The sequence below is a fragment of the Phoenix dactylifera genome, chromosome 17 (genome assembly GCF_009389715.1).
Source record: "Phoenix dactylifera cultivar Barhee BC4 chromosome 17, palm_55x_up_171113_PBpolish2nd_filt_p, whole genome shotgun sequence".
In the NCBI taxonomy this organism is placed as follows: domain Eukaryota; kingdom Viridiplantae; phylum Streptophyta; class Magnoliopsida; order Arecales; family Arecaceae; genus Phoenix; species Phoenix dactylifera.
The window spans coordinates 15995152-16011268 of record NC_052408.1 but is presented as its reverse complement, the minus strand read 5'-3'; the positions used below and the strand labels follow the sequence as shown (position 1 = coordinate 16011268).

The following is a 16117-nucleotide window of genomic DNA, read 5'->3' as shown; positions in this document are numbered from 1 at the left end:
TGGACCCCCACCCCACCAGAAGAATGTTCGATGCGGACAGAAATGATCGTGTGTTGGGCACCGGTCCGGTTTTATTCATATCATTCCCATCTGTGGGCCTGACTCGGTTATCCCTATAGGCTCCGGCACAAATACCATGTGTGAGTATGTCACACCTGCTACCAGCAGAGCGATACGTCCTTTCAGACTCCGTATTTGAGCAGGAAGTATTCGGTCTCTATAATTTAATTGACGTCTGTACGTTTCGAACTTGGAACCACTCGGTTGGAAGTAAGGCCAAACTTTCACTGGGCTATCACCTTAGTGGTCGGCCTCCTAATTAATTTCACGGTTTTCGGTCGGTTTAGTCCGGCCATCCATGAGGTGACGGCTCTTGATTAGACGAGTACCCGGGGCTCCATCAACCCGGATTCACAAGACCGGTGGTCGCCCGTTGGGTCACTTTCGATGGTCCCTTAGAGACATGGCAGAAGTCTCGCATCTCATAGGGCCATGAGGCCCATGACAAAATTCCTTTGATCTGATCAGAAAATCAAACGGTCCATATTGATTTTTCTTTTGAATCAACCTCAAGCCGTGTGCGGCCCACCAAACTCAAACGACTGTCCGCACACCGGCCGATGCGGCCGCGTGTAAGAAGGCCGTGGTACTTTAGTAATGTTGTCCAAAGACCAAGGGTGCTTATTGTAGACTCTCTTTTCAGCCTCTTCTACGTGTCCCGTGCTTTAAATTGCCGCCAGGCGGCGGCCGGGCCTCTCTAAACATCCGATCGGAGCGGGGCGGAGCAAGCGAGATTTCTCCGACTCGCTCGCGTTCTCCTTCGTTCTCGATCTCATCGGTGTTCTTGGGGGCTCTCTTCGTCGGAGGCTGAGATGGGGTTTTTGTCATTCGCCGGGAGGGTTCTCTTCGCCTCGTTCTTCATCCTGACCGCGTATCAAGAGTAAGCCCTGGTCTTCTCTTCCGTCTGGTTCGGTAATTATTTCTTGCCAATAATCTTGCTAAGCGGGCTACGGTTTTTAATTTTTTGCTACGGTTCTTTCTTTTAGGGCAGTCCGGGCGAATTTTATGGTTTAGGGTTCTGCTTTCGTTATGCTTTAGATTGCGGTCGTGCACTTTTCCGTTTTTCTGAAATAGTAGATCTTCTCGTGAAGAAAAAAAAGGGGAAAAAACTGGGTTTGTTTCCTTCTCCCCCCCATATCGGTGTATTGACGTGCTTCTTTTTTGTAAAAACTAGGGCTTTTTTGATTATTTAGGTTTTATATGGATTGAAACGCAGTTGTTGTTTGGATCTGGTGATTTTGATCTTTTACGGAGCTTATTTTTCTTCTTTTCCTAATATGTATTTTTCTTCTTTCCCTAATATGTATCGTACTTTGGAATTAGTTACTAATACTGTAGATGGGTCCTCTAATACAGTCGTGTAACATGTAATATTCACACTGTTGATATGAGTATGTATTTAGTTAAAATATTTGTAGAAGAAAAGGAAAACAAAAGAAAATGATTTTATTTGTCTATTTCAGCACATTCAATATATCCCAGGGGTTATATATACTTGTATACAGACTCCATACAAGAAAAATAATATAGGCTGATATAGAATCATGCTAATAAAAAAAAATAATATCACCGATACAAGTTGTTATGGGATTCCTAAAATCAATTTAACAAGATCATGCTAATAAAAAAAATAATACTTACTGGTACAGGATCATGCTAATAAAAAAAATATTATGAGCTAATACAGGTTATTATATGATTCTTAAAATTATGCTAACATCCATCCTTAAACTCAAGATGGTACTATAGGTGCCAACTTGATTTTGAAAACTATATCACGAATGTACTTAGAAATTGACGTACTAAATCAAGAGCTGAAGTAGCAGCTCAGAAGCTGACTTAATAGACTAGGAGCTGAAATAGCAACTTAGAAGCTGACGTAGTGATAGATCAAGAGCTAACATAGCAGCATAAAGCCTGATGTGGCAGAACACGAGCTGTTATAGTAGCTCAGAAGCTGATGTAGCATATTAGGAGTTGATATGGTAGACTGATGTGTCAAGCTGATGTGATAATACAAAATTTGATATTTCAAAACAGAAGTTGACATAGTAGCTTAGGAACTGATGCGAAAGATTAAGAAGCTTACGCAACAAACTAATGTGTTTGACAATGCTGACGTAGCTAATTGACATGGTAGACTAATGCGTCTACCGACATGACTGACTAATATAGTAATCTGGTGTGTCTGTCGATGTGGCCGATTGATTGTCTAATGATGAGGCAGCGAGAAGACACATAAAAGATAGCAGATGCAATGAGGACAGAGTTCAAAGAGAAGACAACTGAAGGTCGACGATTCTTATAGACGGAGGCACTATGGAAGAAAAGCAAGAGACCTCGAACTGGATGGTGAAGAGGTTGGAGGCAGCAAATAAAACCGGAGATGGAGAGAAAGTGGCTGAGCCACGGTAAGAGACAACCGAATATCAAAACCTGTGGAGAAAAACGGTGGAGAGTTGCGGATTCATTAGAAAATATATGTTTTTTTTTGAGTATTAATCTACCGAAATAGAGAATATGCAGATCTACTAAGAAATATGAGACATTCGAATGTTGATTCACTAGAAAATAGGGGATCTGATGGAAAATAAAGAATCTGCGGATCCACCAAAAAATAGAGGATCTTTAAGTGTTGATTTATTCGAGAATAGAGATCAGCAGATCAACAATAGAAGCCTTCAAAGCTTTTAGACATGACAACGACAACCACAGCAAAGGTGGAAGAGATGGTGGTGGCATATTAGGTGATTGGTGGCTCTGATACCAAATTAAAATATTTGCAGAAGAAGAGAAAAACAAACAAAGAGAGAAAATTAATTTAATTTTTCTATTTTAACACATTTATACATCTCAGGGGTTATATATACTCATGTACAGTTTCCATACAAGAAAAATAATATAGGCTAATATAGGATCATGCTAATAAAGAAAATCATACTCGTTGATACAAGTTGTCATGGCTTGAATGCTCAAACATGGTGCCACAACTTCTCTTCATAGCTACCATGCAATGTGGTACAAAGAGATTGGGGAAATTTATGCTGGAATTATGTTATAAGGCACTAGCCCCCTCATGCCATGTTGCATGTCAGCGGTGTATAGACAATTTTGGGTAATGATATGGGGCTTCATAGCATTTTTTTTCCCTTTACTTTGTATTGTTTTGGGGGGTTTACACAGGGTTCTAAAATAAGCTAGCATTAGATGTGTAGTTGTTAGTCAATTGGTTTAGATTTGGAGTCTTATTTGGACTCAAAACTTAGATAGTATAGGAAGCAACTCAATTAACTACTTCTGGTGGGGTGCAATCACCACTTATGGTGATCAAGGTTTGACAAATCGACCATGCTATGGTACGTATTACCCTGTATCGAGTTATAGTGAGGCATGTAGCAGCTCATACCAATAATCCAAGCGTCAATACAACGGCACGTTGAGGTATTGGTACATGACGTATAAGCTCTAGTATTGGGGTACTTTGGACCTTGTAGTGACTTAAACCCTTCTTTCTGGCCAGAACCATCAAAACAAATAGATACTAGCTGTTTTTTCCCCTTCTGAATTTTAGGTTTTATTCAAATGGGTTTATGCAAACATTACAATGGACAAGTTTTGCAAAAAGGCTAACGGTATCGCCAAAACAAATAAATTTCTTATTTTGTAAAGGTGGCATGCTTGAATTTTTTAAAGAAAAGGAGGTGAAAATTGAGAAGTTTCCATCTCTTTGGCTGCATATTTTAGTGGACCATGTATTAGGCAGTGCACTAAATTTGACCAGATGCAGAATGTTGTTCCATCATAGCCTCACATGAGCTTTCAACCTAGCAAATGGAGGAACCTTGAGTTTTCCTACACAAATTTTGCAAAAAAAAAAGTTTTTTAGGAAATATTATTTTTAAAATATTTAATTAAAAACCTTGTTTTAGAAGCCTTCCCATTTTCATACTTTCCAAGTTAGCAAATAATAAAATGCCATGTGAGATGGTTTTCCACACTATCAAGTAGAATAAATGAAATGTTTTGGCCTAGGATTGTGGGGGAGAGAAAAAAATAGCATGGCTCTTTCCTGCTTCAATTCAAGTTGCAAACACCATTATTTAGCTCCTCTCTTGGGTCTCCAAGGGCAACATGGTTGAGATTCATAGAAGTCATCTACAATGCAAAAACTATAGCTTTCTCAAAAAAAGAAGCAAAATTGCATTGCTGGGGAACCTTTTGCATCAATCATGCATTTGATGCATCGATCATCCATTTCTTCTTCCTTCCTTCCTTCCTTGTCTTCTTCTTTCCTTCGTTCCTTTCTTTCCTTTTTCTTCTTCTTTCACCACATGGATGGATACTTTATCCATGGAGTAAAATGTCATAATATTATTAAAAAAGGTTGCGTTATCAAACTTTAATTATGTACGGAATCACTACATGTTACACTTTAAAGTATTTGCAATGGCAGAAATAGCTTCAAACATGACATCTTCATCGAACTCTTAATTCCAAATTTACAATCGACCATCCTGCATTTACTTTCTTATGGTCAATACCATCTGTCCCTATCTAGCCCTTTGTCAACACCTATGAGGTCTTAATGAATGTGTTATTGAATTATATTGATGAATTTTAGATAGCATCAAACACATTTACTTGCAAAGAAAATCTTAGTGCATGAGGCACCCGCCATTGAAGGGTTTGAGGAGGGTCATATCTAGCAGCCTTGCACTTATTATGGAAAAGTTGTTTGTGTGTTTCGAACATGTGATATTCAGGTCCCAATGGAACAACCTTATCATTGTGCCAAGGCCCAGCTTCATCACATAATTTACTTATGAAACAAATAAAGTAAAATAAAAATAAATAGTTTCAATCGATTTTGGTAGAAAATGGCCGAAATTGATCGAAATTGGCCAAAGCCAGCCAAAATTGACTGCAACCATTGATCAATTTTGGATCAAACCTCAGGTTGGGGGAAGGACGATGGTGAAATAGTGCTTAATCAAACTGAAGGTCCACTCAATGATAGAGCCAATCAACAGGTAGGTGCTGTCCTTAATATATATAGGCCTTCTTTGATGAAAGTAGTGCTGCATTTTTTGAATCACTGTTATGTCTGGAGATGAGCAAAAGATCTAATAACAAAAGGAAATAAAGAGAACAATATAATACACTAGGTTGATATGGTGATAGTTTATGGGTGAATTGGTAGTCTTATGAAAACCCATGAGAATTGGGATAAAGGGGTACTTGTTTAATGGATGCTTCTTTGGTTAACCCCGAATTAAAAGTATGATTCAGATGGAAACCTAGCAGATTCATGATTCAGATGGGTATTTAACAGATTATTGTATTTGAGTTTCCATTATCTGTTTTCGCTATGGAAATATGTTAGGCATATAGAGAAGAGGTTGGAGGGACTCATGGTAAGCTTGAAGAATTAAACAATGAGATGGAGGCCAATGGCCTGTTGGTAGTCGAACCTCTTTTGTAATCAGAAAGAGATAGAGTAAATTTTTGGGCCTTGGAGGCATCGAGAGGTGAGATGAGTTTTTCTGATTGTATCAAATTAAGTTGACTCACCGCTGTTGTGATCGGTAAGAGATGAAATAATTTATGAGCCTCCAGCTAAAGATCCGCTGCGCGACAGTCTGACAGAGCCAATCAGCAAGTAGGGGCTGTCCTCACATAGGCTTTCTTTGATGAACATAATGCTGCAGTTTTTAATCACCATTATGTCTGGAGATGAGCAAAAGATATAATAACAAAATTGAATATTTCTATTTTCCGCTTTTTTCCTGATAGATATGTTGCTTATGTGTTTCTTTGTTTTTCTTTTTTTAAGCTAGGATTTAAGTTTCTGTTGGATTTTGTGTGGATTGAGGTGCAATTGATGTTCCAGAATGGTCATTTGAGCTTTTAAATTTCTTTGTTTCTGCTTTTTTATTAGTGCTCTTTTTTTAAAATGCTTTCCCAAAAATCGTTTTGCTTCTGTAGTTTATTAGCTAAGATCATGATGACTATTGTAAACAACATCTTGTATTTTGAAGTTGTAATTCTTCTTTTTTTTTGGTGCATAAAGTTGTAATTCTTTTGATTGATATGGGGTTGTGTCATTTGATAAATCTGAATACTTAGGTAAGGTTTCTTTGCCTTACCTTTAGTATGGAGTGTTTGGGATAATGCTGTGATTGGCTTAACTTAGATTTGAAATTGTTATCTGGCGTTATTGTTTTCCTGCTGTCAAACAGAGAGATGGTAGAAATGATTTGTCATGACCTGTTGACCAAACTTATTACTTGTAGAACACATTAAGAGGATTGTTTTGCCCCTTATGTAACCTGCTTATGCATTTAGTTTTGAAATTGTATAATACATGATTATCTGTTTAGAAAATGACTTTTCCCATGGACAGGAATATGCTGTTGGCTTGATGGTAGATTTCACTTGGTTGACATTGTGATGCATGGATTCCCATGTGCGTAGCATTGTTCCTTAATCAAATATCATCTTTTTGTTGGATGAAATTAATCTTTACTTCTGGTATGACATGTAGGCAGCACATTCTAGATGGCTGCCCACTTTGGGATTTGGTTGGTCTGATCATGTTCATAGAGGTAGTGGCATGATGAATTCATTCCTTGTAATGATGCAAGGTATAAGATCGAAAAACATGTTATTTGTCCGTAGTTTAATGTCTTGAAAGCTAGAAATCACACTTCACGGGGTTCTTTACAATCTGACCTGCCTTAAGCACAGTTTCAATATCTCAACTTTAGTTTAATATTTTGCTCTTGTTGGAACTTTGATACCTATCAAAAAGTTTTATATGCTTTATAGTTGCAAGTATTGAGACTCTTTATATATTTTATCATACATTAGTAGAAGAGGGAGAACATGGGGGCCAGGAACGGCATTTCTCTAACGGGACAGTATAAGCGTAGTGATGAAAAGGTTCATTCGAAATCTTGAAACCTATACACCAAAAAGCGTAAAAATTCTGGAGACCTCTCGTAACTGCGGATTCTAGGAACGGTCAGATGCACGTAGCCTTACTCCGATATGTGGAGAGGCTATTTCCATGTTTCAAACCCATAACGCTCAGGTAGTAAGTGATGTGGAAAAATGTTATTTGGTGTTAGTCCGCTTGAAGTTCTTGAATGATCATATTGTAGCTGTCAATAGCTGACTTGCAGATTTATGAAGGAAAAATAGGTATTGAAGGAGAAATGTCAACCTTTTTCTTTGCGAATCACTATGCTTGAAAGTTGTCTTTTTTATTCTATCTCACTTCAAAATTATGTTTGTTAAACATTTTCCAACAGTTGGCTTTGCATGTACATTGTTAAGAAGCTGCTTTTGATATAATTGAACTTTTGGCACTGTTAGTTTATACTAATGTTGAGCTGTCTGTTCAGGTTCTCTGAATTTGGAGTTGATGGTGGTCCAGCAGCTGAGGCTTTGGCTCCGAAATATGACCTTTTTGTGAATCATGTTTCCTCACATCTGGGAGTTAAAGTACCAGAAGTTGATGTTTGTATCTGCTTTATTTCTGTTCCTTTTCTTTTTCCCATCGAAAATTCGCAGGTGATTACACTACTTATGCATATTTCTTTCTTCACTTTCAGATTAAACATATTGTCATTTCTACTATAGTTCTGAGAGGGCTTGGAGGCCTTCTGTTTATCTTCAGCAGCTCGTTTGGAGCTTATCTCCTGGTCTGTAATCCTTGCTCCTTTTTAAGCTTCATTTGTCTTTTAAAGCACTGTATTATAGCTGAAAAAAAAAGGCACCAAGGATAAATTGCGGATGTAAAACTGGCAGCAAGCGGGTTCTTTTGCATGGGAAGGTGTCCTTTTACTAATTCTGTTAATAACAATCTAATATTGTACTCAAGTTTTGCTATATCCTTTCTTGAGCTATTCTAGCTACTCCTGAGATTTGGTGGTGCTGAAAGCGTTACTTCATTGCAGCTTTTGTATTTGGCGTTGGTCACACCTATTTTGTTCGACTTCTATAACTACAATGTTGAGAAGCCCGAGTTTGCACAACTTGTTGTCAAGTTTGCGCAGGTTTGCGTCTTTACTTCCCATGTGGCTTAACCATGTGTTATCCTACTCTGCCAGGTTCTGGCCATAAATCTCTGCATTGCAATTAATAGTTTTTTGGTGTTAATCGCTGCAGAATTTGGCTCTCTTTGGCGCCACACTTTTCTTTATTGGGATCAAGAACTCAATGCCAAAGAAACAACCCAAGAGGAAGACTCCCAAAACGAAGACCACATGAGATAACCCTGCAGGCTGGTTGATGCAGCGGGGAAATCAGGCGGCATTGAGGTGATTTTACATTAACAAGCAGTTGCCGCCTCTGTGGATCTACGGCAGCCGGCCTTGTCATTCTGTACTTCTATTTGTGTTCCTATTTTTTGTTGTTGTTTGTGGAAGTTGTCTGTGGTCAGATGCTCTGCATCTGAGATGTGAGTTGGCAGTTTAGGATTATGTTGTATACTTCATACCCAAAAAAGAGCATATTTAATCTTGAGATTGTGCCCAAAGTATGAGAACTTGAAAGCCTAAAGGTATTTCTTTGAGCCTTTTTTTTTTAAAGATGAGATGCGGTTTTTATTTTTTATTTTTTTATTTTTGGTGAGGAAACAGATTCAGCTGGCATTGTTTCGCTGCTTTGCTTGGCTGGTTACTCAGACCTAAGTCCAGATCGCCTCCAAATAACCCGGACAAGAGTTAAAATCTGATACCGCCCGACCCAGCCGCGTGCATTGTAGGAAGAAGAAGAATGGGCAAGCTGTGACTGCACATTCTAGAAAGCAAGAACAATGTTGGAGAGGAGTTAAAAATAAAGAAGAGTCCGTCAATCTGGCCCCGGACTGAGGCAAGAAAAAAAAGCGAGAGATCTTTAATTTAATATCCCTCTTTTGGGTTCTTGGCTCAATTTATTCGGTTTTCATATAATTTTCTAAAGCACTTCCTTTCCTCCTCTCAACCCGGAGAAGAGCGAGAGATCTTTAAAGGGTTTTGCCTTAAGGGCTCTCTCTCTAATCGATTTTCGTGGTCTCTCTCCTCCCTTGCTTGCCCTATCCTTCCCGATGCTCCTTAAACCAGTAAAAAAAAAAATCATCTTTTCAGGCAAATAACATCCGAAAAAAAAAAATGATGGTTTTTTTTTCTTTTTTTCCCGCTCATTTTTAGCGTTTGATCATATGATAGCCGATGCCAAGCCGAGTTTCCTTTGGCAACTCATGCTATGGTTCAGATGGACATGAAGCTTAGACTTGGAGCATTCACTACATTAAATGTGTCTTAATTTAGATATTCTACAACTAGCTTTGTATCTTTTATTTTCTTAGCTAATGAGCAAAAAGAGGTTACACAAACTTTTTCAGTGAAAGAAAAGAGGGAAAAAAGAAAATGCAAATCTTGCCAAAGAAATTATGTGTGTATGTAAATTTTTGCCAGCTAGAAATTTTTCAATGCCAGAAGGACTAAAAAGCTATTTCAAATTTTTCACCGCACACGAACGGGTCAAAATGTCCTCCATTTTATCATTGTTTGGTTCACCGATCCTTCATTAGCAAGTGAAGCAATTGATGATCGGATGGACCGTACTCAGGCTTGTATCAGGCGTCTAATCACAAACATACAGACACTAAGCAGCCAATCATAGATCTACAGCTGGCATAAATGATGGAAAACGCGGTGGATTGCTTAATTTGATCTTCTCTCGAGTTTGAAGGGTGCTCGATTTTTTTTTTAAAAAAGATGTATCATACAGTATAGATATGGATACATCCAAAAAAAGTCGAAGAATAGTAACTTTTGGAGTGCACCGGTTAACTCTGTTTTTTTCCACCGAAGAGTATCTCCCAAGTGGTTGGCTACATGAGAGACTACCATATTCGCAACTCCATTAGCTTCTCTGAATGCATGCTTCGCCTGCAAAACCAACCCACCACAGACCATAGCCCGGATGTTCCTAAACAATGGGTGGTGGTTACCTACCCCTTCTGTGCTTTGCTGGATTCAACCAATGACTGTCACTGAATCCTCCTTGAGTAGTACAACTTTGGTCTGCAGCACTCGTTGAGCATAACTTAGGCCAGCCCAAGCTGCCCTCAATTCAGCCTTTGAGATCGAGGTATCGAAGATCTAGCAACCACTAACTGCAATCACTTTGGATTCCGGACCTCTGATGATGAAGTTGGCACCTCTCCTACTCTCGTCATTCAGAATGCAATCGTTGAAGTTAACCTTGAGAAGCTCGAGGGTGGGGGCTCCCAGGCGAAGAACACTGTACGAGATGCTCCAAGAGCAGAAGAAGAGCTCCAGGTATCTCGAGCTGACAAAGATTCATCCAACAGCTGCGACTGGGTGATCTCTGCCGTCTGGAGTCGGGTCTGCTCGACAACGAACCTCGATGGGGAAAGTTTTCACCAAACGTTCAGACGTTTCTAGACAGCCAGATCTGATAAGCCAAATAAGTCACCAAAATAATCACCTGTCACCTGCAGAAATGACGCCGAGTTATCTCTGATGGAATCATGGCAAGCTTCCAAATCCTCCTTGCACATTGGTACTGGAACATGACGTAGTCCACTGACTTGACTTCTGGCATAAGGGGCAGTTTGGGGTGAACCACTTCCCATGGCCCTTCGAAAGGCCAAAAAAAAAAAAAAAACTCCTCTCCCGCTAAAATGAACATCGAAACAGACAACGATTCGCTGCATCATATTTTTCCTTTCCTTTTTTCCCCATTCTCCTTGCAACCTACCGCAATCTCGAATCGGCAGCTATAAACTGAAAAACAAATAGATTTGACTGTCAAAATATATACCCTTTTTAGTGTTCCAAATTTCAGATTTTCTGACATGACCGTTAGGCTCAGGAGCGTTATTCCCATCTTCTCTGTCAAACCACCCCTCCAAACCCCCAAAACACTCTCTCCAAGCTGCTCCAATCACCCCATCATATCGAAACTTAAGAGATGCAGTGCACCGCGGGACCTGAAATCCATCCATGCCTCCATGATCAAAACCAATTCCCACCAACAGACTTTCTTCATGAACCAATTCCTGACCACCTGCTGCCGGCTCCACGAGATCGATTACGCCTTCCTGACCTTCACCGACATGGCCCATCCCAATGTTTTCGTGTACAACGCCATGCTTGGCGGTCTCGTTGGCCATTCCCAACCGATCAGAGCCCTTCGATTATACGTAGACATGTCGAGATCCCATCTTCTCCCCACAGGCTATACCTTCTCCTATTTGATCAAGGCCTGCATGCAAGTACCTGCTCTTGGACTCGGGGAAGCTGTTCATGGGAAGATCTGGAGGTTTGGCTTCAGTTCCCAGCTTTTAATTCAGACCGGACTGGTAGATTTCTACTCGAGTTTGGATAAGATTGAGGAGTCGAAGAGAGTGTTCGATGAAATGTCTGAAAGAGATGTTGTGTCATTGACGGTGATGTTGTTGGGCTATGCGCGTGTTGGGGATTTGGACTCAGCGAGGAGACTCTTTGAAGAGATGCCGCAGAGGAGCATTGTGTCATGGAATACTATGATAGCAGGGTATGCAAGGGCTGGGGATGTGGAGTCGGCTGCTTCCTTATTCAATGGCATGCCCAACAAGGACTTGGTCTCATGGACCACCATGATCTCTTGTTACTCTCGAAACAAGCACTTCAAGGAGGCGGTCGAGACCTTTGAAGGAATGAAGTCTGCAAGGGTCAGCCCCGATGAAGTGACGATGGCCACTGTTATCTCAGCTTGCGCTCATTTAGGAGCCCTCCAGGTGGGAAGGGAGCTGCACCAGTATGCATTGCTCAATGGGTTTGATCATGATGTTTATATGGGATCGGCGTTGATCGATATGTATGCAAAGTGTGGGAGCATGGAGAGAGCTCTGGTGGTTTTTTACAAGTTGGCAGAAAAGAATCTGTTCTGTTGGAATTCTGTCATCGAGGGGCTGGCGGTTCACGGGCATGGAAACGAAGCACTTGATATGTTCCATAGGATGAAGAAGGCTGGGCGGATAGTCCCAAACAGAGTAACCTTTGTGAGTGTTCTTAGTGCTTGTGCTCATGCCGGCTTGGTTGAAGAAGGCCGCAGGATGTTTTCAAGCATGATTAGGGACTATTTGATCTCTCCAGAGATGGAGCACTATGGCTGCATGGTGGATCTTCTAGGACGTGCTGGTCTTTTACAAGAGGCACTGGATTTGGTTCGGAATATGGTTGTAGAGCCGAATGCAGTCATCTGGGGCGCTTTACTGTCGGGGTGCAAAATCTACGGGAATTTGGAGATTGCAGCAGCAGCTGTGGAGAAGCTGATGGTTTTGGAACCAAACAACAGCGCACATCATATGCTTCTAGTCAATATGCATGCAGAAGCAAATCGGTGGGACGAGGTTGCGATAGTGAGGGGGATGATGAAGGGCAGGGGAGTCCAGAAGAGGGGTCCGGGGTGCAGTTGGATTGAGATGGATGGGGTAGTCCATGAATTCGCTGCTTCAGACAAGTTTCATCCCTCAAGCAATAAGGTTTGCTTGTTACTGGTTGGATTGGATGGGCAGCTGAAGCTTGCTGGCTATTCACCAGAATTGGATCTCAATTCATTATTGTAGTGTGAAATTTTTCTGGGAACCATATTTTTCTGTGCAAAGAAGAGCACTTGTAGTGCAGTGGCTTGCCAAATTTGCCAATGCCCTCTCTTTGGTATAAAGATGCTGAAATTCTCAGCTATGGTTATTGGGGTGACACTGGCCAATTACTTAATCACAATACAACTGGCTATCACCAATCAGACCTTCTCGTATTGCGGACGTGCTGGTATGGAAGCTTGCTTCTAATGGCATGTTCTCCATGGACTCGCTCTACAACTTCCTGAACTTTGGTGGACTCAATTGCCCCTTCTCAAAAATTATTTGGAAGGCGGCAACTTCGGAGAAGGTGAAAGTTTTCTTGTGGTTAGCGGCGAGCAACAAATTACATATGAATGAATTATTAGAGATGAAGGGATGGAATGTGAGCTCTGGCTGTGTTTTGTGTGGTTCAAGAGTTGAGTCAGTCAACCATCTGTTTTTTTGATGCCCATTTGCTAAGAGTTTGTGGACCACCATCAGGCTATAGCTGCAACTCAGAGGGCAGCCAACTGAACTTCCATAGCCTCTGGATTGAATGGAGAAGGAAGAACAATATCAGATTGGATAAGAAGGCAGGGGACCAGCTAATTGCCACCGTTTGTTGGCAAACTTGGAGGGAGAGGAATGCTCGATTGTTTCTGAATAGAAAAGGCTCTGTTTATTCTGTGATTCAGAAAATTCTGCTCTCCTATTGCAGTTGGAGCCATCTCTGCACCGCCAAGATGGAAGATTCCCATCAGCACCTTGGGAGTAGACTACTATCCTTAGTTCACCCCAGTAATTCTTGAATGGGAATGCGAAACATTTCTATAGCCTCCTGTACTTTGCTTCTTATTTTCCTTCTGCAATGCTGTAACCTCTGTAAATCACACTCTATGTCAACTCCTGTAAATTTCTTCTTTCAATAAACAGGGGGTAGCTCTCTGCTGCCTCCATTTTCCATCAACACACACACACACACACACACACACACACACACCCACTTTCGGGGCTTTTCATTCTCTCAAGATAATGAAGAGTGTCTTCAATAAACCCTCCTGTCCAAATGTGTCAACGAAATGGACAAATAACATGAACATATGGATCACCAGTAATAGTAATACAGTACAAGCACTCTGATCAGTGATCATTTGATAGCAAGAGCCATGCTAAAATTATTTGTAATTAGGGTTGAGTCTTTCCGAACAGGTCCTTCCAAAAAACACTGCTGCTCAAGTCATATTATCGTGCATCGACAACCAAGAAGAACCTGTGATCTGTCCGCAGTCTTCGATCACCACCAGCAAATAACTCAACTATTGATAACTTTATATTTTTTGGTTTCTTAGTCCTGTATAAATATCCAAAATCTTTTTGGTGAATAACCGATGCAAGACTAAACACATATCCGTACACCACATGTTTCCTATCCAGCTATGGAGTCTTTTCAGTGCAGATGAACTCGGATGCATTAGTGTTGGGACCAGCATTGGCCATCGATAGCACACCAGGACTGGTTGCTTCCTCTTGAAGTTCTCATTCTCAAACTTGAATCTGTATATAGATAACACCACCAGTTGCATTGTCCCTGGTGAAGTCCCCACCCTCTCACATGAAGTTTTTAAATGCGATGGTCTGCTCGACATCCCCATCCCCTTCTCTCCAGTGCAGAGACACAGGAAATTCTCAGCAGTTTTTGGCGTGACATCGGCAAACAGCTCCATCACAATGTGACCAGCTTTTGCCTTTCCAAATCAGTATATCGAAGAATACTTTGGGGTTTGCCATTCTCTGGCAAGAGAGGAGAATGCCTCAAATAAATCTCTCTGTCCAAATGAACAGACAATAGTAAGATCACCACTAATGGTCTGCTTTTATGAAATAATTAAGAATAGAATAGTTGAAAAGTTGCCAAATTCCTGAACCATATTTACTGATAGAATACCAAAAAGAAATTACTTAACCATGCCAATAAAATGAAATGAAGGGATCCTTTTAGTAATACGTAAAATTAGCAAATATTTTAATTTAAAAAATTCTGCCCAAAAAACTTGGTCCAAGATCTGCTTATATGCTTAGATGAAGTGCTAAAAATCAGTAATATTTGAAAAGTAAAATGGTTACAAGAGAACACCTAATCATGGACAATATTAGCGCTCTCTCTCTCTCTCTCTCTCTCTCTCTCACACACACACACACACACACAAAAGAACAAAAAAGGGAGAAATAAATTACTTAAAATATGAGAAGAAAGGGGGAAAGAATTCCTCCCATATTGCATGGATAAGCATGCATGTTAATTCTAAAAAAATATTAGAAATTTGGTGAAACTCTGATTACAACGTTGCATGAGTCAATAAAAATCAGCATTTATTAGAAATTCTTATCAACCATTTGCTGATGAAGAAGAAAAGAAAAAGCGAGCAAGAGGAGGAAGGAGAGGTAGAGGTCAGGATGCCGGCGGAGGCCGCAGCTGCTTTTTCTATTTTTCGAAATAGGGCCAACGGTCACAGCCTTAAAAAATTAAGAATTTTTAAGGCCACGACCACTTGTTCTGTTTCGAATGAAACAAAGGAAGTGGCCGCAGCCTCACTTCTCGCGGGCTCGGCCGGCCTCTGCCGGCATTCTCCACTCTCCTCCAGCCTCCTTCTCTCTCTCCCCCTTCTCTCTCTCTTTTTCTCTCTCCTACGGTACCATTTCTCTCTCGGTACCGGCCTGGTACGACCCATACTGAGTCATGCTGCCGGAAAATTGGTATATGTCTGGTACTGGTTTCTTCGATCTTAGTTCATTCAGATGAATGAATTGATGAAAAACTTCCGATTATGGCTTAGGGCGTTGCTGACACCTAACTTAAAGGCCCACCTAAGGAATTTGGCTCGCATTCGGTTTAAGCCCGCACAACCTGAACTCAATTTCAAATTCCTTGGATGGTCTTTATACATGGGAGCACATGATATGTCAAACCAATATCATCCAATATTTTGGATATCTATCTAGCGATCAAACACCTCATTAAATACCAAAAACTATATTTTGTAAACAAAATAGAAAATCACAACAAACTACGCATGCGCGATCGACATTGTAGTCAGACGGCTAACTTTCAATTTTCATCATTAAAGCAAAGTCTTAGATGCCGCCATCAGTTTAGAGACATGGACAGGAACCCCACAAGAAGTCAGGAAGCCTAATCATGTTCCAGTTGCAGGTCATGAGAGCCCCTTCACACTATGACTCATTGACTCAAAGTAGCCGACCAGTCTAAAAGTGCAGAACGGATTTGAGGTTAACTCTCCTTTTCTTTCTCCTCCGCGTTTCTTGAGCCGCTCAACAAAATCAAAGGCGAAGACCAAACTCTCTCTACTCATTAGATCCTCCCATGGGTCACAGACCTACAAATAGGTTCCCATATCTCCAGCTCATAACTTCTCG

The 16117-nt window shown here is 40.7% G+C and overlaps 2 protein-coding genes across 3 annotated transcripts; both read left to right on the top strand.

Moving 5' to 3' along the window:
• The first annotated feature begins 701 nt into the window (after positions 1-701).
• On the top strand, positions 702-8638 carry LOC103705457. Of its 2 annotated transcripts, XM_039115213.1 has the most exons (6): positions 702-940; positions 6464-6526; positions 7467-7581; positions 7677-7766; positions 8022-8120; positions 8233-8638. In XM_039115213.1, coding segments are annotated over exons 2-6 (408 nt in total). In that variant the 5' UTR covers positions 702-940; positions 6464-6524; the 3' UTR covers positions 8335-8638. The 2 variants fall into 2 exon arrangements, with proteins under 2 accessions (XP_038971141.1, XP_008787389.1); XM_008789167.4 differs by lacking the exon at positions 6464-6526 and having other exon boundaries at positions 704-940.
• A 2068-nt stretch (positions 8639-10706) lies between these two features.
• Positions 10707-13649, top strand: LOC103705458 (pentatricopeptide repeat-containing protein At1g06143). The gene has a single exon (XM_008789169.4). The coding sequence runs from the start codon at positions 10931-10933 to the stop codon at positions 12683-12685; it is 1755 nt and encodes a 584-aa protein (XP_008787391.2). The 5' UTR covers positions 10707-10930; the 3' UTR covers positions 12686-13649.
• Positions 13650-16117: the final 2468 nt, after the last annotated feature.